Source organism: Tauraco erythrolophus, chromosome 5 (genome assembly GCF_009769465.1).
Source record: "Tauraco erythrolophus isolate bTauEry1 chromosome 5, bTauEry1.pri, whole genome shotgun sequence".
In the NCBI taxonomy this organism is placed as follows: domain Eukaryota; kingdom Metazoa; phylum Chordata; class Aves; order Musophagiformes; family Musophagidae; genus Tauraco; species Tauraco erythrolophus.
Window position 1 is genome coordinate 74,883,486 of NC_141469.1, and position 27,581 is coordinate 74,911,066.

General features: G+C 40.6%; 2 protein-coding genes across 2 annotated transcripts in view; one reads left to right on the forward strand and one right to left on the reverse strand.

Annotated features, from left to right (window-relative positions):
- The window catches only part of SMARCAD1 (SNF2 related chromatin remodeling ATPase with DExD box 1), a 44,960-nt gene extending 31,692 nt beyond the window's left edge, over window positions 1-13,268 (forward strand). The window contains exons 9-23 of the mRNA XM_009980163.2: window positions 291-493; window positions 1,733-1,823; window positions 3,083-3,182; window positions 4,567-4,626; window positions 4,800-4,875; window positions 5,349-5,484; window positions 6,345-6,482; window positions 6,788-6,883; window positions 7,673-7,790; window positions 8,062-8,183; window positions 9,345-9,533; window positions 10,441-10,559; window positions 11,478-11,660; window positions 12,380-12,489; window positions 12,771-13,268. Coding sequence (XP_009978465.2) covers window positions 291-493; window positions 1,733-1,823; window positions 3,083-3,182; window positions 4,567-4,626; window positions 4,800-4,875; window positions 5,349-5,484; window positions 6,345-6,482; window positions 6,788-6,883; window positions 7,673-7,790; window positions 8,062-8,183; window positions 9,345-9,533; window positions 10,441-10,559; window positions 11,478-11,660; window positions 12,380-12,489; window positions 12,771-12,832 — 1,803 coding nt within the window. The 3' untranslated portion in view covers window positions 12,833-13,268. The remainder of the gene's footprint in view (window positions 1-290; window positions 494-1,732; window positions 1,824-3,082; window positions 3,183-4,566; window positions 4,627-4,799; window positions 4,876-5,348; window positions 5,485-6,344; window positions 6,483-6,787; window positions 6,884-7,672; window positions 7,791-8,061; window positions 8,184-9,344; window positions 9,534-10,440; window positions 10,560-11,477; window positions 11,661-12,379; window positions 12,490-12,770) is intronic.
- Window positions 13,269-15,950: 2,682 nt separating this feature from the next.
- HPGDS (hematopoietic prostaglandin D synthase) overlaps window positions 15,951-27,581 on the reverse strand; it is a 31,424-nt gene continuing 19,793 nt past the window's right edge. The window contains exons 3-6 of the mRNA XM_009980162.2: window positions 22,463-22,555; window positions 19,708-19,817; window positions 16,792-16,890; window positions 15,951-16,115 (exon numbers count right to left, since the gene is read on the reverse strand). Coding sequence (XP_009978464.2) covers window positions 15,951-16,115; window positions 16,792-16,890; window positions 19,708-19,817; window positions 22,463-22,555 — 467 coding nt within the window. The remainder of the gene's footprint in view (window positions 16,116-16,791; window positions 16,891-19,707; window positions 19,818-22,462; window positions 22,556-27,581) is intronic.

Consider the following 27,581-nt stretch of genomic DNA (forward strand, 5'->3'; position numbering starts at 1 on the left):
AGAGTTTAAAGCTCTTATGTTTTGCATTAGAAACTCTTCAGAGAAATTGTCTCTTATTTTAAGATATGCTTTACAGTGTGAGGAGCTGTAATGATGACCTTCAGTGTGGATCCACACGGTTTTGCAGTGAGACAAGCATGTAAGGAATACTGGAAGTTTTGAGAGGAGATCAGGCTGCTGTTGCTGTCTGCTACTTGAATTACTTGCTGCCTGCAGCAGCTGTGGATTTTCAGCTTAGCACCTTTGCTGCTATTACCAGTGTTCACAGGATTCTTTTTATTATTTTGCAGTTTACAAAAATGACTAAGACTACTGGCTTGTCAGAAGACATAGTGTGGAACTGCAAGATACTGCTGAAGGAAAGGGACGTGGTTCTAAAGCTAATGAATAAATGTGAAGACATTTCAAATAAACTGACAAAACAAGTAACCAGGATTACTGAAGATGGAGGATGTGGATGGAACATAGAGCAGCCCTCCATTCTGAATCAGAGGTATCTTTTCCTTTTTTGTACTTACAAAGGTGTTGGATAGTAAGACTGGGATTTTCAAAACTGTAGTCTCTGAAAGTAGAGTTGCAAATGTTTGATGCTTAGTAGCTCTTAGTGAGCTAGATAGTGATGTGCAACACTTCAGGGAATCCAACAAATGTTTTTAAGTGTATCAAGCAAGCTGGTGAGGAGGATAAGAACATAAAACCAAAAAGATATAACAGTGCTCAATATCTTGTTTTACTTGCTCCAGTTTTTCATGAATGTAGAAGCCAACCTTGAGTGATGTGATTATGAGTTGACAACTTCTTACAAAACGCCAGACAAAACTGCTTCTGTAATGGGGGTCCTTCTATTTCAAAGATGCCAAATTGAAATGAATCTGAGCAAACTTGTAAAGTTTATCAATTGAACCAAAGACCTCAGGAAGTTCAGATGTACAAAATGATCTGGAACTCTGTATCCAGTACGAGGAGCACTGGGGGTGTGTTGGGGGGAAGGATTTCTTTCAGATAGGCAAATTGGTAAGGATCTTCAAATGGGTAGTGAGAATAAAGAGCGATCTTAGGAGGAATGGAAATGGGTATGGTGGGGGTTATTATCCTAAGAGTTAGGAACTATAGGGTGAAGTGGGAATGGCCAGGGTAGCAACCTGGGTTAGACTTGGAGACTGTTAGTGGTAAAGAGCAAAAGGATTTTCAGCTGTATCAAAATAAAACCTGAGAGGAAGAGGAGACTGTTTAGAGGGAGCTTCTCAGTGATGTTACTTTGTCAAAAAAACACTGAGCTAGATGACTTGCTGTTGAGTGTATTTTGTGGGTTGTGTGTGTTTGTTTTTTGTTCGGTGCCAACACCAGTAATTGTACAGCAGGGCGAACTTCAGCGATGCAGCTGCTAAATGCCACTTAATTTTTTGTGTATTTTTAAAAAGTAGCAGTGATGTACTGCTTTTAACTGGTTGCGGTTCACTGGTTTTAGAAGAAAGGTATTTATTGTAACATTCATTTTGATCATTTAAGATGCATGAAAATTCAGATGAACTACTTAGAAAGTTCAGAAAGGCACTTTAATATTCAGGTGACTGATTAAAGTTTGTGTTTTTCACTGCACGAGGAGATCTGGAGTTTGTTAAAACACAGGCAATGTTAAACTTAACATTCTGTGATTAACATAAGCGTAAAATTATGTTTCATGGAGAAACAAACAAAAGGCAATAACACGTTAAGCTTGATTTCTTAACAGTTTGGAACTCAAGCCATATCAGAAGATTGGTTTGAACTGGTTAGCACTGCTGCATAAACACAGATTGAATGGCATACTGGCTGATGAAATGGTAAGTGTGAAACTGATTGTTTAAGAATCGTTAGAAGTTTTGCAAAAATGACTTTGTTAAATTCTTTCATTTCCTAGAAACCTCAAGCAGATCATAAGTAATTTGTTTCAGCCAATATAACTTAAATTGCAGACAGTTTCTCTAAACGTTTAGAAGCTGCTGAGCTCTTACTTTCAGTTTGAAAGTGAAAGGTAGCCTAAGATTCATGGACACTGATAATTACAGGTCACATGGTGTCTTCTAATGCAGTAGAAGCAATTTTTACCACAACAGATTATCCTCAAACCATGCATTTTAATAGCTCCTTGCCCATAAATATAGTTCATTCTACTTGTCTGGTATTTAGTTGTTGTGAGCCCCTATCTTCTGCTTTTCTCCACCAGTTTCAGAACAGGTGGTTAACAATACAGAAAAACTAAGTAAGTAGAAACCTTTTCTGCTTCTCCAGCGTTTCAACCGTCTCTTGTCATTACAGTCTTCATAAGTTTTGAAATAAGAGAAAAGCTCGTGGGTTTGAGTTTTTTTGGTGCTGACACCACCAGTAATTGCACAACAGAACAAACTTACTGATGCAGCTGATAAATGCTAGATGTGGTGTCAGTTGCTTTTAGTCCTGGATGCTGTTCATCTTGTGATGAACCATGAGTGAATGGATGAGTTTGGGTACTGAGACTTGGGTAGTGTTTCTCAACTTCTGTGGGGTTTGTATTTAAGAACTACCTTATATGCATATTTTGTGGTAGATAAGATAAATTTCTAAATCCATGATACAGGAGACAGGGAAGTGAGTATTGGTTTCCATATTACTTTGGAAGTAATATGGACATAGGCTTATCTTAAAGAAATCCAATGCCCATATTAAATTCCACTTCAGAAATAGCTGGAGCATCTTTCGTACAACTGGCTCAAATGGAAAGAAACCATTGGTTTCCAAGTAATCCTTTGTCTGCAGCACTGTTTCAGGGAGGTAAATTTTTGAAGAAGGTATGCGGGATGGACTTGAACTAAAATGAAAAACTTCATAAATAGAAAACATAAGTCTCTGATGCTCAAATGTTGAGCTGAAAGATGATTGACTTTGCGATTTTACTTAAGGAATTGTCTTCTGTAAAACAATGCAGTTAAACAGAACAATTTTTCTATGCAGATTTGTGATCTTTAGTAAACATTGACTACGCTGAAATTGTCTTTATGAGTACAAAATGCTGTTATGTTCTACAGATTGTAAATTTTGTTTAAATGGATTTTTTTTCTCTTAGGGTTTAGGGAAAACAATTCAAGCTATTGCATTTCTAGCTTATCTCTACCAAGAGGGCAATAGGGGTCCCCATTTGATAGTTGTGCCAGCTTCAACATTAGGTAAGTTACAAGCTTAGAAAGAAAACTTAATTTTCTTGATGATATGCAACTCCTTAAATAATTTGCATTGGAATGCAAACCATACTGAAGGCATGCTTGTTCTGAATTAATTAGACCTAACATGAATTTTTTTTTAATATGCTTTTTATGCTTCACAAAAAATAAAGCTGCTTGTTACAATTTGAACTTGTTTAGCAAAGTAGTCTTTTTACTTACTGAATATTGACTGAAATTCCCAGTCTTAAGGCCATGCTTAGGATTAAGTTTAATGGCATTTGAGACATTCAATGTCTTTTTTCCTCTTTGCTGCACAGAATCTGTCAAAGAGATCAAAATCCTAAAACGATGAGGCTGACTGTCTTTTAGTTGTGTGTTTTGATTGTTTAATGACCTCAGTCAAAAGCAGGAAGAATATGGTCAAACAAAGTATGTTAGTGAAGCTGACGAGTATGAGCAGAAACTAGTTCTCTGTGGAGTTAATCGTTCAACAAACGCAAATTTATGGAAAGGAGAAAGTAGCGATTTTAATGTAGAAAGAAAATGCTACTTTTAATGTAAAATACTTATTTGGGCTTCAAAAAATGTCTCTTAATGCATCAGAATAACTTCCAGTTGTTCGATGACAGTTCAAAATTGCCGTTTTCAGTGTACTTTTAAAATCCACTAGAAACCATTTTTTAAAATAACTCTTAAAATCACATGTTACTTAAAACCTGAGGTGTATATAAAGGTGTAAACAAAGGTGCTTTTGTGAAGTGAATCGTAGTGGCAGGTTGGCCCAAGCCATCCAGCACGAGGATGCCTGGGAGGTGCGATCTGTGTGCAGCTTTTCTGTCGCTTTTCTGGAGATGTCTCCTCAGCCCTGGTCTGGGTCTGGCCCGGGTCAAGTGGCATTTAGCAGAGGCCCCCTTCTGCTGTGGTTTGGGGTCAGCTGTCAAGCAGCTTCCCCTCGGGCAGGGTAGTGTTGCTGGTGGCTGCTCCGCTGGCTGCATACCTGGAGCTGGGTCGAGTTGTCAGGCATTGTCTCTCCTGAGGAAACACTTCTGGATGCGAGTACTGACAAATGAAGTGATTCACTTTCTGAGGAATTAACTGTCTAGGGAAGAAATCAGGTTGAAAAGTTAAGTGTTGTATTATTTTTACATGGTGGTTACAGACCAGCTGTTCAGCAAGAGTTACTTAAAGCCCAGTTGTGGGTTGTTTAATTCCCTTAAACATTATCATTTTTGCAGTGGTTAGGCAGAAAGTTTCTTAATCTTCAGGAGGATTTAAAGGGATTTGCTTTAAAATCAGGTGCTTTGTTTAATGCTGAGGTGTGTCTGAAGTTATGTAAGACATAATAAAGTATAAATGACTTGGGTTTTATTTTAATGATGTGTTACAGATAACTGGATAAGAGAAGTTCATCTGTGGTGTCCTGAACTGAACGTCCTTTTTTACTATGGTGAGGAATCCATTTTTGAAGTTAATCCAATAATACATGCATGGAATGCATTGTTTTAAGAGTTGTTTAAATACACGTATTTATTGCTGAATGTATTTCTGTTCACTTATCTTAATTTAATATGTATGTAAAATGAGTACAATTATATGTATTTATGTTTTATCCTTTTGCAGGCTCCCAAGAAGATAGGAAACATCTCAGAATGGACATTAATAATAAAGTTGTCGATTTCAATGTGATTGTAACTACGTAAGTACAGTAATGAAGGAACAAGTGAGATGTAGTTAGCTCCTGCTGACCTCTAGTGGTACAACAAAACAAATGATGTTCGGAGTTGGGTGAGGTGGGAAGGGAACTTTTGCTTTCAGGAATGGTAAACTAGGGTTTTATTCATGTGTAACAGATCCTGTGTAATAGGTGCTCTAGATGTTATCTATGAATTACTAAATACATGCTAATAGACGTATGTTACTTTGTAATAGATTTTTCACAGTTTTTTGGAAAGCGTTCCTGAGAGCACTGACTCATTAAGTAAACTGTAATTATTTGCTAGTAGTAAACTGTGTTATGGTTGGTTACTTCTAGGCGATTGTCCTTACTGCCCCTCATGTATTCTCTCTGTAACTGTTAACAATTTTAGAGAATTTAGTTTCATTATGATAACAATATGTTCGTGCTAAATTTGCATTTAATGTGTCTTTTGCGGTATTTTTCTCTGACAGATACAACTGTGCAATTAGCAGCTCAGAGGATCGAGGACTGTTTCGCAGGTTGAAGCTTAACTATGCAATTTTTGATGAAGGTCATATGCTCAAGAACATGAGCTCTGTACGCTACCAGCACCTTATGACAATTAATGTAAGAGGTTTAGTTATTGTTGGATTAGAGGGGACAACTCCTGTTTTTTCCTGTTTTGTAGTTATGGGCTGGGGGATAATTAATAAATTTCCTGTAACATCACTACAATGATGGTAGTGATTCAGTTTCAGCATTAAGCAGTTTCCCAGTTTTATCTCACAGTGGTAAAGATTGTAAAAATGCTATCCTGATGACTTGTGCTGAAACACTGTAGTATTTAAGGACCTGCTCTGATAGGACGCTGCAAGAAAAGCTAGCTTTAAAACAAATTCTTCTTGTAGCTTGCAGCCTGAGTCAGCAGCATTTTGAAAAAGAGAAAATTTGAGTACAGCTTTCTCTGATTACGATGATTTAGCACTGTAGTATTCATACTTACGATCACTTATGAACAACTTATTTTCATGAAAAGCCTTTTTAAGAAGCTGACCTTTATGCAGTTAAACTATGGTTTGTACTTGCAGTTCGAAGCTTGTGCATAAGTACTGTATGATGTTAGAAAAGATTATGATAAGGGAGCAACAATTAGCACATTAATTGAAAAAAATAAAACAAGCAAACAATCAAACAAAACAAACAAGGAAAACCCGAACAGAGCCAGGAAGTCTTTTCTTACATCCTGATTAAGCTCCTTGAATAGTCTTAAATTGATATGTGCTCAGTTCCTCACAGATCTGTAAACTGTTTTGTTGACTTAACCAGGAAATTATTCCATGAAATTAGGTATTTATTAAGTTTAAATAGCTATGATATAAGCCAAACTCATTTTCTCAGTTCTCCATAGCGGTGTTGTTTCTGCCAATATTCGTTTTTAACCTGCTCGACTCATGTTTCTCACTGCTGTTTTTGACTTTGACAAACAGGCAAAGAATCGTTTGCTGCTAACAGGGACTCCGGTTCAAAATAATCTGTTGGAACTGATGTCCCTCTTGAATTTTGTCATGCCACATATGTTCAGCAGTAGCACAAGTGAAATTCGAAGGATGTTCTCTTCAAAAACAGTAAGTATTATGTATTCGTTTCTTGAAAATCACATTTTATTTCACTTTTCCTAGAACACTGCTGTAGCTGCATAACTTCTGGTTTATTGCTATCTTATGGAAACAGGTAATGTGATTATGAAAATCCGGAAAACGAAACAGTGAAATAAACCATTTAAAGTAAGAATGTGTCATAACAGGATGTCTCGGAATACTAATAGTCCTATTAGATCTGTCCATTTTGGCTGGGTTTTTCATCAGTTAAAACAGTTAAGGTAGTGTTGTTACTTCACACTGTAATTGAATTTTTGCGATATTTTCCTTAGAAGAGTGCCGAAGAACAAAGCATATATGAAAAGGAGAGGATTGCACATGCAAAGCAGATAATAAAACCATTTATCCTGAGAAGAGTAAAAGATGAGGTAATGTTTTGTCTTTAAAATAATGGTTTCATTTTAACAAAAAGCCTGATAATCTTTGAGATGAACAGTAGAATTTAAGGTCAAATTTTGTCAGGGCTAGTTTTAGCATTTTTTCTAGGAAGAGCAAGAAACTTGAGCTATCTTTCAGGAGTTTGCAAGTAAAAACGTAGCCTGCTACAGCTTTGAGTTTTGATGCTTATTATTTGCTGACTATTTACAGTTGGGAATTTTAGTTTGGAAGGATCACCAAAAGATGATTCGTTGCACTGCTGAGCAGTGAGGCAGTGAATGCACATGTCTGTATTGTGCATACGTATGACTAGAAATGTGTGGTTTAAGTTATTTTGTGATCATCAAAATGTTTCTTTTTCATCCTAAAATCGACAACCTATTTAAATTCTTCTATTTACGATTGTGTATCTAAAAGGAAGGGAAGACTTAATAGTGATCCGAAAAGTGTTTCTGTGCACATGCGTACTTTAGTAGTCAGTGGCTTGAAGAGGGTATCTAATTTGCAGGGGAGTAGGTTCCAGGTATTGCATGTATTATTATTTCATGCAGTTTTGGAACATGCAGACCATGTTACTTGTTGGGGGAATGATGTATAATCCAAATCAAGTTCTGAGTAAGCCAAACCGCTGACTTGGTTAGCGAAGTTGCAGCCAATGAAAGGAGTTAAGATCAGGTGAACGACTAGAGTAGCTTAAAAGCAGGCTTGAAAGATAGTACACAATAACTGCTCGTTCACTACAGTACAGTTTTTATCTGACATGGTTTTTATTTCGTCAGGTCCTTAAACAACTACCTCCTAAAAAAGATCTCATTGAATTATGTGCCATGTCTGAGAAACAGGATCAACTATACTGTGATCTCTTAAACAAGCTTAAGAAAACTATTAACAGCAATGGTATGTGAGGGTCTTGTTTCCTTTTATTGTTTTTTTTTTTTTTTTTTCCATGCCCAGACATATGTTGAATATGACTACAAAGCCCGTGCTTTATAGAAATGTCTAATACTCATAAACTGATTATATCCCTTCTGTGAATTTTTCCTAAGTTCAGGCAACAGATGACATGTCAAATTAGGTTCTTAAAAATGAAGTTCTCCTGAGAGATGAAGATGTGTCAGATAGGCATCTATGTACTACTTTTGAATATACCTTATTTCTTTGTTTACAGAGAAAAACTCTGATATGGGAAATGTAATGATGCAACTTAGAAAAATGGCTAATCACCCTCTCTTGCATCGTCAGTATTACACTACTGACAAGCTCAGGACAATGTCCATGCTTATGCTCAAGGTAAGGTGATGAGATTCAGAAGCAATCCTTAATTTCTCAGAATTTTTAATGCAACTTAAATAGATAATTTTTTTTTTGTGTATTGTCAGTCCTCTGCTCAAAAGTGTGTCTTTGCAAAACTTAATTCATTGTTGCTGCTTTTTATTTCTCTGCATCTATCCAGTGCTCTAATCAAGCTCTGTATGTGTTCAACACTGATTTTTCTATCAGATAGTAGAATGGGGAGAACAGTTGTGGGGCTGCAGTCATCTCCTTTTCATAAGCTCTCCCTTAATGCCTCTTCCCTCCACCCCAAAATTTAAAACCAAAGTACCTATGAAAAAAATCTTGGGTGGGCACTTGAGTTTACTAGTATTTTTGGAGTAGCATGAAATCTAGGCTGTACAAAGCTACAATAGGGAAGGCATAAGTATTGAACTGTTGAGGATTTTTTTTGTTGTTTGTTTTAATTTGGCTGGAGTTAATGCCTGTGGAGTTTGGGGAAAATTGTTGCTTCTTTCTAAAGTATAAAAAAAAATCTGAATGTGCAGCAGGTGGTCTAAGAAAGTTGCAGCTGGCTTTGAATATCTTCAGTTTTGTTTTAAAATAAAGCCAGTCAAGGTTAGGGGGAAGGGAAGAAGTGACCCATTGGTTTATGAAGGATTTTTGTCCCTTTTTATTCCTGCTCATACCATCGTACTCTCCAGATGTGGCTTTTCTTTTCCTCTTTCTTCCAGGCATGACATCCCTCTACCCACCCTACATCTTGGGCTGGGCTTCACATGTCTTCTACCATCTATCCAAGGATTGGACCTCCCTTTTAGGGAATGTGTCTTCAGGGGAAGAGATCTGATACAGGGGTAAAAGATTGTAGGGCTTGATGGGAACTAGGTAATGGCTGTGGAGGTTGAGCATATACTTCTTAGTTTTTGATAGTACAAGTTCTTTTACAAGTTCTTGTAAAAGCTAAATTGCAAAGTAATGATCCTCTACTATAAACCTGGGGTTGCAGAGTTCTTCTTTTTTTGCTTGCATGAGCCGCGCTCTGGCATTTGTCCATGTCTAGTTGTGCTACTTTGTTCTTTCAGAAATTTTGCATGTTATTGTGTGGTGGTTTTGTTTTTTCTTGTCTGTCTGGTGAGATTGTGTATTGCATTATTTCCCCTTTGTTTTTGCTAACAGGAACCCACACATTGTGATGCTAACCCTGACCTTATCTTTGAAGATATGACAGTCATGACAGATTTTGAGCTGCATTTGCTTTGTAAGCAATATTCTCACGTCAGTGACTTCAAGTTAGACATGGATCAGATCTTGGATTCTGGAAAGTTTAAAGCACTGGAACGCATTCTGTCTGACCTTAAAGAGAAGGTTGGTACTACAGGTGGTTGAAATATCTTTTTCTGTCCATCCAAAGGGTGACTCTAAATAATTAGTTAAATTAATGTCTGCTAGCTGTATATGCAACCCGGTTGCTTTTCTGTGAAGTATTACAATGTGAGTTGGTGCATGTGCAGTATTCCAAAGCAATACTTAAAGCTTTTAGTGTGCAGTCCTGCCTACGCATGTCACTTCAGAGACGGCTGAAATAAGCTTTCCCGTTTTTCCAAGTTTTAGAATGTTCATCCTGAGTTAATGCTATTTTCTCAATGTACTGAGAGGTAGCATCATTTTCACAGCTCATGAACTTTGACCTTCTTTTGGCAGTTGAATGGGACTGTATTACATTAGAATCATAGAATAATCATGTTTAAGCCAGTGTAAAGGTAAGGAGAGTCACTGCTTTGAGTCATAGATTCAAACTGACTTGTTTTACAAATAAGCATGCACCATAATACTTCAGAGTATTCTGAATTTCCACAAGTGTGTGCTGTGCATCTGTTTGGTTATTTCAGACAAAAGAGTGCTACTGCTCTGTAGTATATGGAATATAGCTTAAATTTAAGTTTGTGATGAAAATATGTTGTTGGTGTTCATCGATGGAGTAGATTTGTCATTTATGCATTTGACATGTGATTTCTAGATTGCTTGAGTCACCTAAGTACAAAGTAACTAAAAAATTACTGCCCTGATGAAAAGTGGGTTAATGCAGCAGAAATACTGTATACGATGTCTTCACTGAAAGTCAGTCCTGACTTCCTAAATTTCAGCTTAGTCTTTTAGTTAGGAAGATAGGGATTCAGTCAAAGTAAAACCACATGTTAGCACCAGTAAAGTATTTGTGTAGTTCATTATCTGTAACTGTCACGTTTCAAAACTTTTGTTTTGTTGTTTCCAGGGTGACAGAGTCGTATTGTTCAGCCAGTTTACGATGATGCTGGATATCTTGGAAGTTTTTCTAAAACATTGGCAACATAAATACATTAGGTTGGATGGAAAAACACAGATTTCTGATCGGTATGTGACTGTTTTGATGAAGATGAGAGAGAAAAAAGGGATGTGTGCATGGAGGGTGGGAGACGACTTAAAACCCTTGCCTTCCTTTTCCAATATATAGAATTCTGTGGTCACTGGGCATTGACTATAAAAGGGGTTTAATGCTGGATTTCAGATCACCTTAGTAAGGATGAGACTGAAAGGTGAGTTTTAGATGGTCGGGTTACAGTCTTAGCCATCAAAATGGAAAACTTGTGTCTTCAGCAGTTCGTGGTGCGTTTGATTTGCTTGTGTGTCAGCATGCCGTAACAAAAGCTCACCTGTAGGTATTCCTTGAAAGTGTAGTATATCTCTGCTAGAATAGGCAGATAAGCCCCTTTGTTTCTGTAGGACAAACCATTTACTCTGTCTTTCACAGCTGAAAATGTTGCAGTGCTTTTCTTGCATTTGAGCTGTGCTGGTTTTCTGCTGTTTCCTGGGTTTTTTTATTACTTTTTTAGATGCTCTTTCCTTTGTTTCAAAAGCTGTCATTCTTGCTGTGGTATTACTTCCCACCTAAAGCTGAAATCTGTTACTTCCCTTGTATGTGCGTTTAGTACAGAAGACAGTCATGAAGCTAAATTCCTTCCTCCTTCCCCCTCCCCATTTGCTTCCTGTACTTCAGTCTCCTCTCGTCCTCCAGCTTGCTCTTTGTATTCTGTGATCATTCAAAATCTTTTTCCAAGGCTCTTTTCATTCTTTGCTGTTGGTCTGTCACTGAGTATGTTTCTTTGGTCACTGCTGAGGACTTTTTCCTTCTGCACAACATCTCTGTTTTTTACCTGCTTTGCAATGCCACTGTCTTATCTTTCAGAAGATCTTCATCCTAACTTTTGTATTCAACTCTGAAGCTAGTGTGTTTTCTCCAAGGCCTGATGTGTGTTTTCTTGTGTTCTGCAGGATACATCTAATAGATGAGTTCAATACAGATATGGGTATATTCGTATTCCTCCTGTCAACCAAAGCTGGTGGCTTGGGAATTAATCTGACTTCAGCAAATGTTGTTATTCTTCATGACATTGATTGCAACCCATACAATGATAAGCAAGCAGAAGACCGATGCCATAGAGTAGGTCAGACAAGGTAAGACTTTTTTATTCTAATGCTTGGCTTTTCTTGGAGACAAGCTCTCAAAAGAGGCTAAAAGGACAATGTTTTATGATTAAAAATTCTATTTTAAGCAGACTTGTGTAAAACAGCTCTAGGCTGTGTGAGAGCTAAGTGACTGTAATTGTCTTAGCACATCTTGGTGCCACAACAAACCTTACTTATATTCTCTTCCCCTTTCAAGTCCTCAAATTCTCTGTGTAATTCTCAAATTTCTGGTGCTAGGAACCATTTCAAGGCAGATCTGAAGTCTTCGGAACTGTTTGGCAAAGTTATTTGTTCCCTTCAGGAGATTCCTAAGCTCTAAAGTGCCACCTTCTCTTAAAGAATGAAACCATGGACTGTTTGAGTCCTCCGTCAGAATAAACTAACATGAGCAATAGAACATGTTTCATAACTGGTATTTCAGCTGTACTATGGCATGATGGGGAAGTTGAGTTGTTTCTGTTAATGGATATTTTTGTGACTGTCCCGACTCTGCGGTGGCAGGGAGTGCAGGAGAAAACAAGTTTTCAGGCAATATGGAACACAGTTGGTCCAGACAGAAAAACTAGAAGCTCTTTGTATTGTCCTTTGTTCATTTCCTCCTCCTTGTTTTAAACCACTGCCAGCTGAGCAAAGGCATAGCCTTCTTCCCTTTTGCACTAATCCAAAGAAAGTACAAACCCAGATTTATCCTATTTTGTGGTTTTCAGAGAAGTAAAAGTCATAAAGCTAATCAGTAAGGGGACTATTGAAGAATCCATGCTCAAAATCAGCCAGCAGAAATTGAAGTTAGAACAAGATATGACTGCAGCGGATTCGGGTAAGTCTGTTGTGCATAATGATGTCCACTGTAGTGAATTAAGGTTGCTACAAAATTATTCTGAAGAAGTTTCTTGATGCAGTCGAGCCTTTTTTTCATGTTAAATAAACTAGAAAGATGTATTTTTGTTGGTTATTGTTCGGTTTGACAGGAAGCGCCCTCTGAGTCTGACCCACAAATCAATGACAGATTCCTACAAGTAGAAGGTTTTTGAGACCTAGATTTTTGTCTGTTTATGTGAAATATTTTGAGCTGTACTAACGCTTGCTTTTCTTCCTCAGGAGAAGAAGGAACTATTCCAGCTGATATAGCCACACTATTAAAAGCTTCGTTAGGTCTCTAAAATGAAATATGTTGTAGAAGACAAGGAAGAAAGGTGATGCTGTACCCCAAGGACTCTTACATTACTGATGACCACGAGTTTTATGAACATTTATAACTTTTTATAGTTTCTTTATTGTATTCCTCATGGTATTGAAAATTTTTAACACCGATAGCATTCTTTTTATGCTTAAAAAAAATAAACAGCCCAAATGTGCCAACATCAGATGCTGAATAAACATTATTTTACAGATCACTTTTCAAAACGGGGACCTAAGTAGTAGTTGTTTTAACAAATCTGCTACTGCTTAAGATTTGTCAGTATTTTTGTAATTATTTCTACCTCCAAATAAATATATATAAACTGTCTGTTTCACTGGATTATGCGTGTAGATTTTTTTATATGTGCCTTATTTGACAATGCTCGAGTCCGTTTCTGCTTGTTTTGGTTCATTTGATGTACCGTACTGGTTTTGTATCAACTTGTTCAAATAAAATTCCATAGATGAACGAAATGTTTTCATTTTGTGGTTATTTGGAGGGATGGGAGTGGTGATAACTTGCATGTTATAAATCAAATAGGCAGCTTTCAAACTAGCTGAAATGTTCCATTTGAACCGACTTGGCTTTATCCAGCAGTAGTTAATTGATGTTTTGTTACACTCCAGTCATGGTTGCGTGAACTCAGAGTAGTTAAGATTCAGACTGCTGCTTTTTTAGAAGCTTAGGGAAGGCAAAGTATGGGAAAATCCTTATTGCCCCTGCCCTCTGTTAAAGCTTCAGCTGCTCTGTGCAGAGCTCAGCAAATCTGTACCAGGCAGAATCTCTCGGAGGATTGCGTCCTAGAATTCCCTCTGGCTTGCAATGTGGGTTGCTAGCTGGTTTGCCACTTTTCTCTGTGTAGTTATCACAGTCAGAAGACACTTTTGAAGGGACTTAAACAGTTTTATATGAAGAGTAGGGAAGAGGAGCTGGAGTGCATGGTTGCCCAGTATTTCAGTCTGTCTTCAGATGCTGCTAGTGATTAGTCAGTGAGGTGATCTGCAAGTTGGACATCTGGGGTTTTTTTTATGATTTGGTTATGGCCGTGGGTGTTTTTAACCAACTATGCATGTTTTTTTGCAAATAAGAAATGGATGGAAAATGAAAGCTTTTAAAATTATTTCAAAGTTTGAACTAAATTTTACTTGGCTTTTACTAGAAGTCTGTGGCTGTGCTGCGTGTTCCAAACTGCACAGCTGAAAAAGCGTGAATATATGGGAATGTCAGCTCTGCTGCCCTGCTGTAAGGGAGAAGGTTAAGAATCAGTTTGTCTACCATGCTGCTTTAATTCCACCTGTTTTGTTGGACTAAATAGTGGGAGTCAACAGACAACCACAGATGTCTAATGTTGCAGTTAATGAGGTTGTCTGTTTCTGTCGAGCGTGATCTTAACCCAGCTCTTATCCCATTGTTTTTGCATGTTCTCACCTGTTTGCTTCAAATGTGACACGAAATACAATGCCTGCCCTATAGAGTGGCTTGTGTGGCATTTCAGTTTGGTCAGTCTATGTAATCAGTTAATGCTGTCTGACTGAACAGTTGGTTACACCTTGAACAATCACATCACTAGATCCCTGGAGTCAGTATCTGTCTTTAAGTGCTATGAAGCTCATACGTCTTTCTGGCTTTTTTTCTTTATTGTAACTGTTTCTACTCTGTTTAATTGGAAGTCTTAAGAGATTGTAGAGTTACCATCCTTGGAGATATTCAAAAGCTGCCTGGACACAGTCCTGGGCAGCTGGCTCTAGGTGGCCCTGCTGAAGCAGGAGATTTGGACCAGATGATCTCCAGAGGTTCCTTCAACCTCAACCATTGTGTGGTTCTGTGTCTCTGGTTGGGAAAGATGTACAAGGCAAAAAACAAAAACAAAACCAAAACAACCCCCCAAAAAAACACCTATCTGAAGTCTGTTGCTGAAGAAGAGAGGAGAGTGGAAGCTGAAGAAGAGATGGGGAAAAAAGAAAGCCAAACAAGAAACAAACCCAAACTCTGAAGAGCTAGAATAAAGCATGTAAGGAGTCGCAAAGCAGGTGGAGATACCCTATTGGAATGAGCGAAAGATTGGACCGTGTTTTCAGTTCTGCCAATACCTAGTTTGTCTCTGAACTGTTAGTGGTTGGTTGGTATCACTTACATGATTCAATAATACTTATGGTGGGAGGGAAAAGCAAGTGTGAAGGGAAATACTTGCCCAACAGTGGCCGTTTCCAGCCCAGAGGATTACCCAAGTTTGTTGTGGTTTATCTGCTTTCACCAGACAGTGAAGTCCTCTTGCAAGCACTTGTCTCCCCTTGAGTTTGTGTAAACTGCTTGCATCTAGAACCATCCATGTTGCCAGTGTTTCCACTTACCTGTTTTCCCCAGTGCCAGAAGAACAAACTGCTCGTTCATTTCTTCCAAGTCTGGTTTCCACCCCTACCACCACCGCCCTCCAATTTGTGTCTGCTGCTTACTGGAAGAGGTACTGAGCTGCTGAAGGTTTTTGCAGCTGGTGCCCTTATGGAGTGCTGGTGCTGGTGTGGACACCAGCTCAGCTGAGCAGCTGCATTTTGGTTTGGGTTGGGGGTTTTGTTTTGGGGTTGGGTTTGGTTTGGTTTAGTTTTTTTTTTTGCCATAGCACAGCATAAACTTCAATGCTAAAGGAAGTTTTTGAGAAGGCTGAAGTTTGTTGACTAAGTGGGTCTTTTTTGCTTAGTGTCCTTACTCCTCCCACACATTTATCCTGTTTGTTAATTAGGCTGCTTTCCTCCAGATTGAAAGTCTACAATAAACAAAGTATTGTTGAGATTGTGCCTCTCCAGGAAGGTTTATTCATCTCTGCTCCCTTTGAGAGCCCACAGAACAGTAACTGGGTTGATCAAGCACTTTATTAGTAGCAGGGGGAATGTGGTTGAAAGCACACCTCTCCCTCAGGCTCTACTCTACTAAATCAGCTTTCTAGATTTTTTCGCCTATAAATGGACACAAGTGGTAGATTTTGATTTGGTACAGCATACCCATCTGAAATTAATTTAAATGATTCTGAAATTAATAACTTAGGATGCTTGCCATGTTGAAAACTAAACATGCATTTGTTTTTTCCAGTCTGAACAGCTGCTCTACATTATTGTCTTTGGTCTTTTCTGGATCCAGGCTGCGATAGCTGGAAGTGCTTGCACTCTGTCTCTGAGAGCCACAAGCCTGGGGTAGGTGTCTGCCAGGTCAGGTTTACAGGACAGAAGTGTCGTACTGCACACTTCCCAGTAGAAGTCAGCCCATGTTACCTGGAGGAAATGAGAGAGAAATTTTAGTGGTAACCTCAGCAGCTGGGACTACTAATATTTCCAGCAAACTGCAGAAATGAAGCATGAATTGATCTGGTTTGTATTTGGTGGGGTTTTTTAGAGCCTGTAATTGCAGAAGTGGTAATTACATTGCAATGCAAGGCTTGACTTGGAGTAAAAATTGGTTAAATAAAGCCCTTGCTACAAACGTTACTTGCATTATAATATTAATCTTTCCTGCTGAAATTGTGCTGCAGAAAATTGTTTTAATTATTTTCCAAACAGTTTGGGTAAAAAAAAAAAAAGGGATTACATTTTCTTAAGATTTTTTTCATATTGTCCTATAAATTGAGCAGTGATTATAAGCCAAGCTCTAAACAACTCCCATCTCTACTGGTACTGGCTAGTACAAAGGCATTTATAATGCTTTATGTCAACATACTTCTAAACTGGTTTAGCAAATGCAGATCCTAGTCCTGGTTTGCCTCACTTCTCCAATGGTACGGAAAACTGTTTTCATTTTGCCATTGAGCAAGGAATTGTGTATTGGTAAGAACAAAGAATTAAAAGTGGTGAGAGTTGCTTCCTGGGCTGGCATGAAATCAAAAAATTCAACAACAGTCAATTATTTTTCTGGCAACCTGAATGCAATGGGAGAAACAAGAATTATACTTACAGAATTCCCCACCAGCCATTTTTTGTCTCCCAAGAAAGTATCCAAATCTTTCAGTAACTCAGGTGCTTGGTTGGTGAGGATATCATCGAATGCTTTTTTCTAGGGGAAGAACAGAACACAAAGATGCACAGCAGTCAACAAAATTGAATTTTTGGGGCTTTCTTACTAGTGAAAAAGAAAGTTGAAATCTGAAAAAAGTGACAGTGAAATCATCTGGTCTGACCCAAACTTTAGAGTAAACTTGGTTCTCGTTGGTGAAAGAAGGAATGTGTTAACATCCAAGTAAAGACAAACATCAATTATTTATTTAAGGTAAGTAAAGAAATGCAGAAGTAACTTATTTGAATACACGCAAAGGAGCACCACAGAATTTAGGAAGGCTGAGGTAATTACCCATGAAGCGGGTTAGATGCCCAAAACACACAGGGTTGGTGGCTCAGTGAGCCATGAGTGAAGCCAGTTGTTCCCCTTCTGAACACCTGAGAGCTCCCGCAGATGCCGAGATGTGTCTGATGTGTGGGGCGATGCTGCTCGTTTGCCTGTGCCGACAGCTGCCCAGCTGCTGCAAGATGGGAGCCCTGCCATAGGGTTGGGAAGAATCTCTCTATAAAATATATTGCCAAGGTCTCATGATCATTTTTTGGGGACTTTTTTTGATGTTTTATTTTCTAGTATAGAGGGTCTCAAGTTTCCAGAATCCCTTAAGCTCAGTCTTTCCTGCTGTCAGTCAGATGCTGGTCAATTATTTCTTCCTAACCAGCCCTTCTCGTGTGAGATGTGGAACGTGGGTTTTGAACTTTTGCTGGGTTTTATCTTTGATCTTTTATGTTACTCTCCTTTTTTTGTCTCTCCAGCAATGAGATTTGAGGTGGCTAAAATGTTTTTTAAAGGCTGAAATCCGTGTTAAAGGGTATGGGCCTGAGTGTGTGTATGTTGATGGATGAAGGATGAGGTGGTGGTGGTCCTCTGCTAGCTGTTCCACACAGCGGGAAGTTTTAAGGCTGCTTTTAAAGGCTTAGCTGTTTCCTTTAGAGAGGAAAGCTGTGTCTGGTTTTCTCTTCTCACCTGCATGCAGGCAACTGGGGCTGCAGATTGTTGTGATTATCTGGTCTGACGCGTGTGGCACAGTTTGTGCTGTTAATGTGTTTGGCCTCATTATGGAGGAACATACTCAGGCTTGGTTAAGTAAGCGCTGCTTTACAGGAACGGAATTATTTCCACAGCTTTGAAGTTCAGGCTTACCATGCTTGGTTCGCTCATTGTTACTGGCTAGCTATCACGATTAAACTTTCTCAGAGGGATGTGTGTTCTCATAATCACTTGTTGGGCGTGGGGAAGTTTTTTGGCTTTTCTGCTTTACAGTGTATAAATTAGTTGAGTCTGGTCTTGTGAGACCGTGAGACGCCACTTCTACCACGAGGTGGTGGCAGCGGACCCGGGAGGAGAGACGGAGAACAGCAGCGAATGGTGAGAAAAACGTCAGAAACTCCCAGAAAGTAAGTTTCTCAATCTTCTCTGGCCCCAGAACACTCCCTTGCATGCCTACGTGCGTAGAGGCATAAAAGGGTTGCCTGTGAACTCTCTTCCCGTTTAAATTAATCACTGGTGACATGATCTGGGTCCTTATTTTGGAGAAGTGCTTGAGTACAAGCAGGCATTATCATGGGAGTTTCCGGGTGAAGGAGCAGCCGTACTGTGGCAGTGGCACTGCTTCTATGCTAACACTAACACGTTAGCAACAGGGTGGCTGTTCCTAAATGATTAAAAATCACGAGTCAACCTCCTCACCCCAAATTAGGAAACTTCAGGAAACCACTAGGAGATTGAGTAATTCACATTTTTTACTACTAAACCTTCCAAATACACTTTCAAATTTTGCCCTGCAAGGTTTCAGAGCACTTCCTATTGTTTTGTTATTTATTAGTAGTTTTGTGCAGCATTTTGTACTGTGTGGTTTCTGTAATAAGATACCCTAGTTGATCCGAAACGTTACCTTAAAATAAACGGAAGGTGGCTGCACTGGTAGTTACTAGTGAGACCTGCTGTTACACTACCACTTTCCAAAAAGGGCCAGGTCATCTGCTTGTGTCAGAGCCACATGGAGCCACTTGTAACACGGGGGTGAACTCATCCTTCACCCTCTTCCCCCAGCAGCTGATCTGCGTGCTTGCATTCAGGGCTCTGGTGAGAGGGACTGGACTGACGCCAAAGAAAACCCAACTGCTGCAGGACTTGCCTGTGACTGTGTGTTAAAGTAGCCGTGGCAGCGTGTTAACCTGGCATCAGTACTTGCAGAAGCAGAGGAGTGAGGTGGGGCCCCAGGGATGTGGAGAGCCCAGCTGTGGTGACAGTGAGGGATGTGCTGCCTCCCCTCTTTAGCAGTCCCAGCTGTATCTTAAATCGCTCTGGAAATTGGAAAACATTTGTACTTGGCAGCTGATGTTATTGAGGACTGATACTTATTAAAACCAAGAAGGAATCAAGATGCAGAGGCGTCAAAAGAAGATGGGATAGCGCTGTTAATCTTGTTAACAGAAAGAGAAAGATTTGAGCTTAGTCTGTTTGCAACAAGATACAGGTATTGCACAGTGTGGGAAGTGTCCTGTCTTTCTCTTTTGAAGAGCAGTTTGATGTATGCACACATGGCATCCTTGATTCACGGTGAACCAGTGAGGTTCATGATGGCCTCATTTCCACCAAGGGTGAAAAAATCTGGTGAAGGAGGAGGTGGGAGGCACCAGAAGGCCTTGGTTGGATTAGCCTCGAGGAAGAACCACTGAGCTCCTCCAGCTCTCAGCTTTGCTGAGGTGAGGTGGATGGACCCAGTGGTTGACACCCAGCAGTTTCTCCAGAGGAGATGCTCAGGCACAGAGTCGTGGCTTATGTGCTACCTTTGTTTAAATCAGTGATTCTTACTCTCACGTCCTGGTTTTTCTCTGCCCAAGGGAACAGCGTCATGAAATCATCTATAGTGTCCACAATGGCATCAGCTAGTGCCTGTTCCACAGGCGTCTGACCTGCCAGACCTGTGGGAAGCAAGCATGTGAAGGGAGGTTAGATACAGCATCAGCAGGAATTTTTGATATCTCAAAGGTAAATCTGTTCTTTGTGAACTTTTCCATAAAAATACATGCTCTCCAGGGCTTTTTTGATGCTAACAGCATGCATTTGACTCCTTGCATCCAGGTGCAATCTCATCTACCCTTGCTTTTTTTCCCCCTCCAGCCTCATACAGCCATCCGAGGTAGTGAGTTGTTCTTTCCATCACCTGATCCCACAGCTTGAATACTGCTTCTTTATCCTTCTCTCTGCCTTCTGCCATCCCAGCATGCTTAGTGGGGGTCAGCACTAAGTCCTTTCTGTTAATCTTTTCCTATCCCAGCTTTCAATGTCCTTCTCCCATCTCGTAGTCTTTCCATTTTGGTCAACACAATCTCCAGAAGTATTTCCATGAAAGTCTGCTTCTCTTTCCCTCTATCCTGCCCACTCAGTCACGTTTAGAACCTTCTTGTGACTTCCTGCTTGCTTTTGATTACTTCATTGCAGTCAGGCACCTTAGCTGAACTTCGTCATGTTTGCAAATCTGCTTTCCTCCCCGGTTGTCCTTTGGCTTGCCTGCAGTCATCTTAATGCTGCTACTTTTTTTGCTCACTCTCATTTCACAGACCTGCCTTCATGCTTTCAGCTCTGTGTAGGTTCAGCTCATCCTTCTCTTCCTATCTGTTCTTTAAACCTCACCTGGAAGCCCTGTATTTCCCATAAACCATATGTTCTTCCTCTGCTGAATCATCTCCCCTGCTGAAACTTTATGCTTTTGAAGGTGAGGGGTGTGCCTCTCCTTTTGGGCATTGAATTCTGTGAGCCTTCAGTAAAGAGTTCTTGGTGATGGGCACCTAAAAATGCCATTTCTTCATTTTAAAGGATTAGTGACATGTATGCAGGCTTAATGGCAGAACTAGTAAGTTTTAACTATGAAGTTGAAAAGATTATTTTTTTTTCCCCCTTCCATGCATGCTCTTTTTCCTGCTGTAGCTGACAGCATGGCCAACACCAAAAGGAGAACAGCATGGTCTGAGTGTGCTCCGGAACCCGAGCCTTTTTGGCTATCTCTAGCTGATGGAAAAGGTGTCGGGTGAATGCCTGAGTCAGAGCTTCAGACGGTAAAAGGAGCACAGCTCCAGATCAGCCTCCAGATAGGAGACGGTGAGGGAGGCAGCGTAGGTGGAAGGCAGGCTTTCTCATCGCTTTTCATTACCAGGTGGACGCTCGTCATTCACTTCTCTTGCTAGTAGTAGATTGTATCAAGGATGGAGGAAATTGGCAGGAACATGGTATTGCAGTCATACTTAAAAAGGTTTTGTGCTACTGCCTTGAAGAATAACACTCTGCGCTTCTGCCTGTTTCCTCAGTTGGAAAATGAGAGATATTTTGAAAAGCAGCTTACACCTCTTTACATCTCAGAGTGTAAAAAAAGTAGGATAGTACTTGTTTCCCAGCCCCCCTCTTCAATTTGCTGATATTCAGCACACCACGAACACACCTGCCTTCAGCCAGACCAGTTTTTAAGATGATTTTGAATGTCAGCGTGCTGACCTAAAGCAAGCCCTGACTACTCTCTTTAATTACTTGCATTACTGAGACACATCACTTTATCTAACTGGTCGAGTACTTCTGTAGCATGTAAGTATTTAAAGATGCAAGTGATGTCACCATCTGAGCTAATCTGCCTGCCAGCTCAGAATTGTTGCCTAAATTTGCTTCGGAGTGCTCTGCCTGCTGACCGTGATAATCTCTAATGCTTCCAAAACCACCTCCTCCTGGTCATGTCTCTGGTGTGCCGGGCAGCTTAGCTCCAGGGGAAACTGCTCTGAGAGCCTTATGGAAGCCACAGTTACACACTTTCTGTCATGCAGTGACAGGTGAATATAAAGTTTATTGGCTGGAGAAGTCAGACTAAACCCCAGGTATTATATGCAGAGGGGAAACTCAATCCAATGTAAGGGGGAGTTATTTCTGAGTTTTCCTTTAAGCACACACACAGTGCAGATACAGAGCTCAGCCACGCGGCTTTAACTCTGAACATCGTAGCATTTCACGCTACAGGTTGTTACTTTGAACCTCTTTTTTGTCTGGGTTTTTTTTTTTGTTTGCTTTCTACATGACATTCGGGTAACTCTAAATCCTCTCATACAACATCCTAGCAGATGTGTCTTGCTCTGGTTCTTCTTTCTGATCTTGAAACGGCAGGGGCTGTAGCCTGAGATCTCATCAGGATTGCCACTGCAGCCCCAACCCACTGAGCAAAACTGGCACCAAATTATGGTAAGGAAGGCTGCTGAACATGGGCATGCCAGCACACAGCTCTCCCCAGTGCTTTTTAAACCTTTGATCTGTGAGCAACACCTCTAACGGCATCCTATGCAGTACGCCGTGTTTCTGTGCTCAGCACTTGGTGCTGGCAGATGAGCTACAGACACAGCAAGAGGCTGTTAGCTGTCTGTGCCTGGGAAAAGCCCTAGTACCAGTATTGCCATGCTGGTGTTGACCTCTGCTTGCTTGGGCTTGCCAAGCTGTTGGTTTGTTTGTATTTTTTGCTGTGGTAGGGTCTATTTTTCCTGAGCATTAAAGGTGAGTGCAGAACTGAGCAAGAGAATAGTGAAATATGTGTTACCTGATTCTCTGGCAAGGTATCTTGCTATTGCCAGGCTCTGGTGAATGATGACTCCATCTACTTCCAGAATGGGGACTTTGCCAAATGGGATAGCTTGGAGGAGGAAGAAGAAAAGAAAAAACAATCAAAAAGTTAAATCATATCCCTTAACAGTGGGAGTCTGTAGTAGTTGCACTTTTACCACTCGGAGGGTATGCGTTGTTATAGCACTTAACAGTTTCACAGTATTTCTGTAGGGAAATGCATGAACTAAAAAAAAAAAAAGTGAGGTTAAGGAATAGAACTAGATCACAGTGCAATAAGGCAACTATAGTGTAGAAACTAGGTATTACATTTCTTATTTCCTAGCCTTGTGCTGTAAAGGCCGAACGTGGTCCTACGTATCCTGAATTCTTTATACAGGGAAACTTTTCAGTAGAATCTTTTTTTAATCATTTTTCTTTCCTGCTTTCTCCTTCACAGGAGAGTGACTGCCAAGGTTAGGCAAAGTACTACCAAAGATTTTTGTAGTGTAGGAGCCAGATGGGGTATAAGATAAGAGATTGGGTAAAGACTACAAAGATGCTTTTTCATTTACACTTGTTTTAAACTCAGAAGCAATGATTCAGAGAAGTATCTGTATTTCAGAACTTACATTGTGACAAAACATTTCACTTGACGGTTGACACCAAGAGGCAAATAGAGCTTTCACACTAAACTGGGTATGTTAAGAAGATACTCAAATTTACTTGAGTTGGCTTGCATACAAAAAACCAAATAAAATTCAGTCAGTCATGGGGAAGAAGCCTCCAGAATTTAAGTATAGGAGAAGACAAATTAAGCAGCTGTCATGGATGGATATCTGTAAGAGAGTTTGAGATAAGAAATCAGTGATATTTTCTAGTCATTAATTTACTAGTATATTGTATGTGAAAACTTGAGCTGCTGTTTTACCACATTTTAGAGAAGCTGCTGGCATGATATCAAATGGGGCTGGAACCTCAGAGCAAAGCTTAAGCTGGGAAAAACTGTTGCTTTTAGGGCAATGAGAATCTGCTCGTGGGAGCTCAGTGCTGTTCACCAGAGAAACTTTAAACCTCTGTGTTTCACAGGACACTATTTCATAAACTCCGAGTACGTGATTGCAAGTGCTGATCATAGCCACATGCTTCCCACCTGATTTTCATCTGGATTATACTTTATGTACGTAAGATTTATGCCTGTTTTAAGAGTGTCTTGCTGTGTAAAAAGGCATGAGCAGAAAAGTGAGAATGTTGGCTATTGGGAAACATGTAAGGTTCTCTCAAACCCAGGAGAATTGTCTTTATGGGACTCCTTGAATACCACTTCTATTTGTAAAGTTTTTTTAGTTCTTAACGAAAATTGAAAAATAACGAAACTTGATGCATTCATGACCTGCTTATCAAGATAACTTCATCAGCAATACAGTAATTGCCGAACACTGCCATGTGGCTCTGTGGTTTAGCATGCAGTACGTGAAACACATTAGGTACGAGATCTTAGATATCACATCCATATCCACAATTTGGCAGCTGCACAAGATGTCCAGGACTCCTCTGTGCATTTTCCTTTTTCTGCCTCAGAACAAACACAGTACTAATGATAGAGTTTTTTTTCCCTGAGTTTAGCACGCTGTGAGGCCAGTATAAATTTTAAGGCTGACTAGCAGAAGCAAGAGAGCTCAAAGAGCAATAACTGCTGTACCCCAGGGAGGACGTGTGCACTGCTAGTTGTTACTGAAACAATAATAGACTTATTGTGCAGATTACTTCATATGTTTATTATCCAGAGAGAAGCAAGGTCCTGGCAAGTCCACATATTGCTTCACTGAGAATCCAGTGAGGAAAAGAAACATCTCTGAATGCTATAGTGAAAAGGTCTCTGGTTGTGAAAATGAGAAGAGCCTTGCCTCTGTGCTGTGGATTAAGCATGCAGAATGCCCTGAGCATCGCTGCCTCCAAAGCCACCGAGCTCTGAAATAACGTTTGCTTATGCAAGATACCAGCGCATCTTTCAAGCAAGTGCAAGTGGAGAGGACGAAGGAGCAGGTGACTGCTGGACGTGCCGGTGTGGACAGCCTACAGCCATCTTCAGATCCACCCAGAGCACACGAGGCTGTACGCCCACGCCTGACAACGGGCAACAGCAACAACCAGGTCGGCAGCAATAACCGCTGCCCTCGAAGGAGTTAACTGGCCGTTTTCGGAGGCCCCAGTAGGAATGCTGGGCTGATGCAGTTTTGACAAGGTGAACGTGACTAAGCCAGCCTCTGTAGCAATAACTGATCACTGCTCAGGTTGGGAAACTACAGTTGCTTCATGTGGAAACTGAGCAGACTGTGCTGTGTTTACATAGGGGGGGAAATCTAAAAGCCAGAGCTTTGACTGGTGTGTCACTTTGTCGGTCGTTACAGGGAAAACGAGAGCCGATTTGTTTGTGTGTATCCAGGTATGTATTAAGAAACCCTTGAAAACAGCAAAAGGAGGGAGGCATCTTTTTGATAGCCGAGGAACATGGATTAGGGTTAAAAAAGGCATCTGGGTGGCAGAGTGGTAGTAACCTCTCATGTTGTGTTTCTCAGGGATCTGGCCCTTTCTGGATTGACTTCTCCCTTCTCAACAGTCCACAGAATTTGAGGGAATTTTGCTACTCAGTCCTTGAAAACATGAGTAATGCCTACAAACTGCTTCCTCCTCAGTGCTGAGCTGTTTTCATTAAGATCTGGTTATTCGTTCTTTCCTGGGAAAAAAAACTGCGTTTACGATTAAAAATACACAAGCACAGCTTTGTTTTGTGTGCAATAGAAATATTCATACACTTGTGTGATTCGTAATGCAAGTATAAAATTAATAAATGAGAGTAGATTTTATTGCATGTTTTCCCGTGAGCCTTAAATGTCCAAAAGGCATCATGCTTTGATTTATAATGAGGCTTTGAGTTGTGGTTTGTTGTTTGTTTTTTTTTTGCTGAAAAAATAGCATATCTATTGCTCTTATTATGAAAAAATGGACTATTTAAAGCATAACAGATGGTAAATGAGGTATGTTCCTTTCTTTCTTGTGTGTTCAAAATGCCATTTGATTTTTTTTTCTTATAAAGAACTGAAAAAATAAGTTGTGATTTGAATATAAAAGTAGATTATCTTCTTTCCTTGCTGATAGAGTGTATGTGCATGATTATAAACTGATGTTTATCGAGTATTGAGTTAAAAAGCTGTAAATGAGCGTAATTACAAGTGTGAAGAAAGCACACTTATGCTGTGCAGATCATTGTAAAAATCTGACATTTCTTCTTGGGTGCAGGGGATGCTATTCTTGCACACCAGAAAGTATGGCAGATACCCAGGTTGCTTTGCAGCTGAAGAAAATAGCGAAGAACAGTCAAGGGGCAGAAAATACTTAAAGTACATCTCCTCCATATTGGAGTAGAAGGTATAATGACTCATAAAGTTGCATTTTCAGTCTGGAAAAATTGAAAAAGAAGAGTATAAAATCCTTTTTCCTTTGAATTAGTGTTATTCAAAATTCATGTAACAATGCCAAATTTCTAGTAACCTGCAGTGAAGTATCTTTTTGCTCTTCTTGTGACTTAAAAGAACAATTTCCTATATTGATAAATTCATAGCAAAACCAGAAGATTGATTGTATACATAAGTTTGACTGTTGTGGGCAGGAATGTGCTTCCTGTGAAAAGTGGAGACTTCCTTTTCTAAGTGGAAAAGAGGGGAGGGGGTGGGTTTGTGTCACACAGTCCATCCTAAGGAAGAATGCAAAGAGCCTTCCTACTGGATGGGTGCAGTTTGATTGCTGGAGGCAAGGTCAGGGTTTGGTAAATGACCTCAATGTGTCCTCCATATACCTTGTCAGTAGCCCATTTTTTCAAGTACAGCAACAGCCACAGGCAGGTCATCTACTCAGGGGCTCCAGACTAAAACAGAAAACCATCTGCCTGTATGTGAATTTAAGCAATATTATCCTTAGACTCATAGATGCTGTAAGGAGCTGCTAGAAGCTTCCCTGGCTCCAAGTTGAACCTGCCACTGGCCAGGGCTGAGCCAGTCAGCACCTCTGTGAATGACATATTTAAGAAAGGGACAATTAAACCTGTGGCCGTGGGGAACCTGCAGCTGAGAGAGGGTGGGGGCGAGAGGCCTGGCCTCTGGCCTCCCCCACGCAGGCGGTTGCCCACGCTGGGCCAGTGCCACTTGACTGGAGATGGCCACAGCAGCGCGGCTTGGAGCGTGCTTTCAAGTGCCCCACTCCCGGGGTGCCTGCTGGGTGGATTTTGTCCTGCTGGGACTGCCAGGGTTCGTTGGGCTTGATGTGGGTGGAGTGGAGAGAGGAGTGGGATGTGAGAGAAACAGCTCTGCAGACACCAAAGTCAGTGAACATGGAGCAGGAGGAGGTGTGCTGGAGCTGAGATTCCCCTGCAGCCCGTGCTGAGATGGCAGGTGGCCCTCCTGCAGCCCATGGAGATTAACGGTGGAGCAGAGATCCACCTGCAGCCCATGGAGAACTCCACACTGGAGTGGGTGGCTGTGCCCTAAGAAACTGTGACTCTGTGGGAAAAGCCTGCATTGGAGCTGTCTGATGGATAAGGACTGGATTCTGTGGGAAGGAGAAGTTTGTGGAGAACTGTCTTCTGTGGGAAGGGACCCCACGTTGGAGCAGGGGAAGAGTGTGAGGAGTCCTCCCCCTGAGGAGGAAGGAGCGGCAGAAACAATGTATGATGAACTGACTGCAACTCCCATTCCCCATCCCCCTGCGCTGCTGGTGGGGACGAGGTAGAGCTGGCAAGAAAGGAGGAGTAGAGGGAAGAAGTTTTTAAGATCCGGCTTTGTTTCTCATTATCCTCTCTGATGTGACTGGTAACAAATTAAATTGATTTGTCCCCAGGTCAGGTCTGTTTTCCCCATGATCATAATTCGTGAGTAATGCCTCCCTGCCCTTGTCTCGACCCTCAGGCCTTTTCTTAAGTTTTTCTTCTCCCTGTCCCACTGGGGAAGGAGTGGGCGAGTGGCTGCCTGGTGCTTAGTTGCCGGCTGGGCTAAACCCCAGCACAGGAAGCTGGAGTGTGAGAGGGATCTCATTTGGGTAGAAAGTGGGTTGTGGGGGCAAAT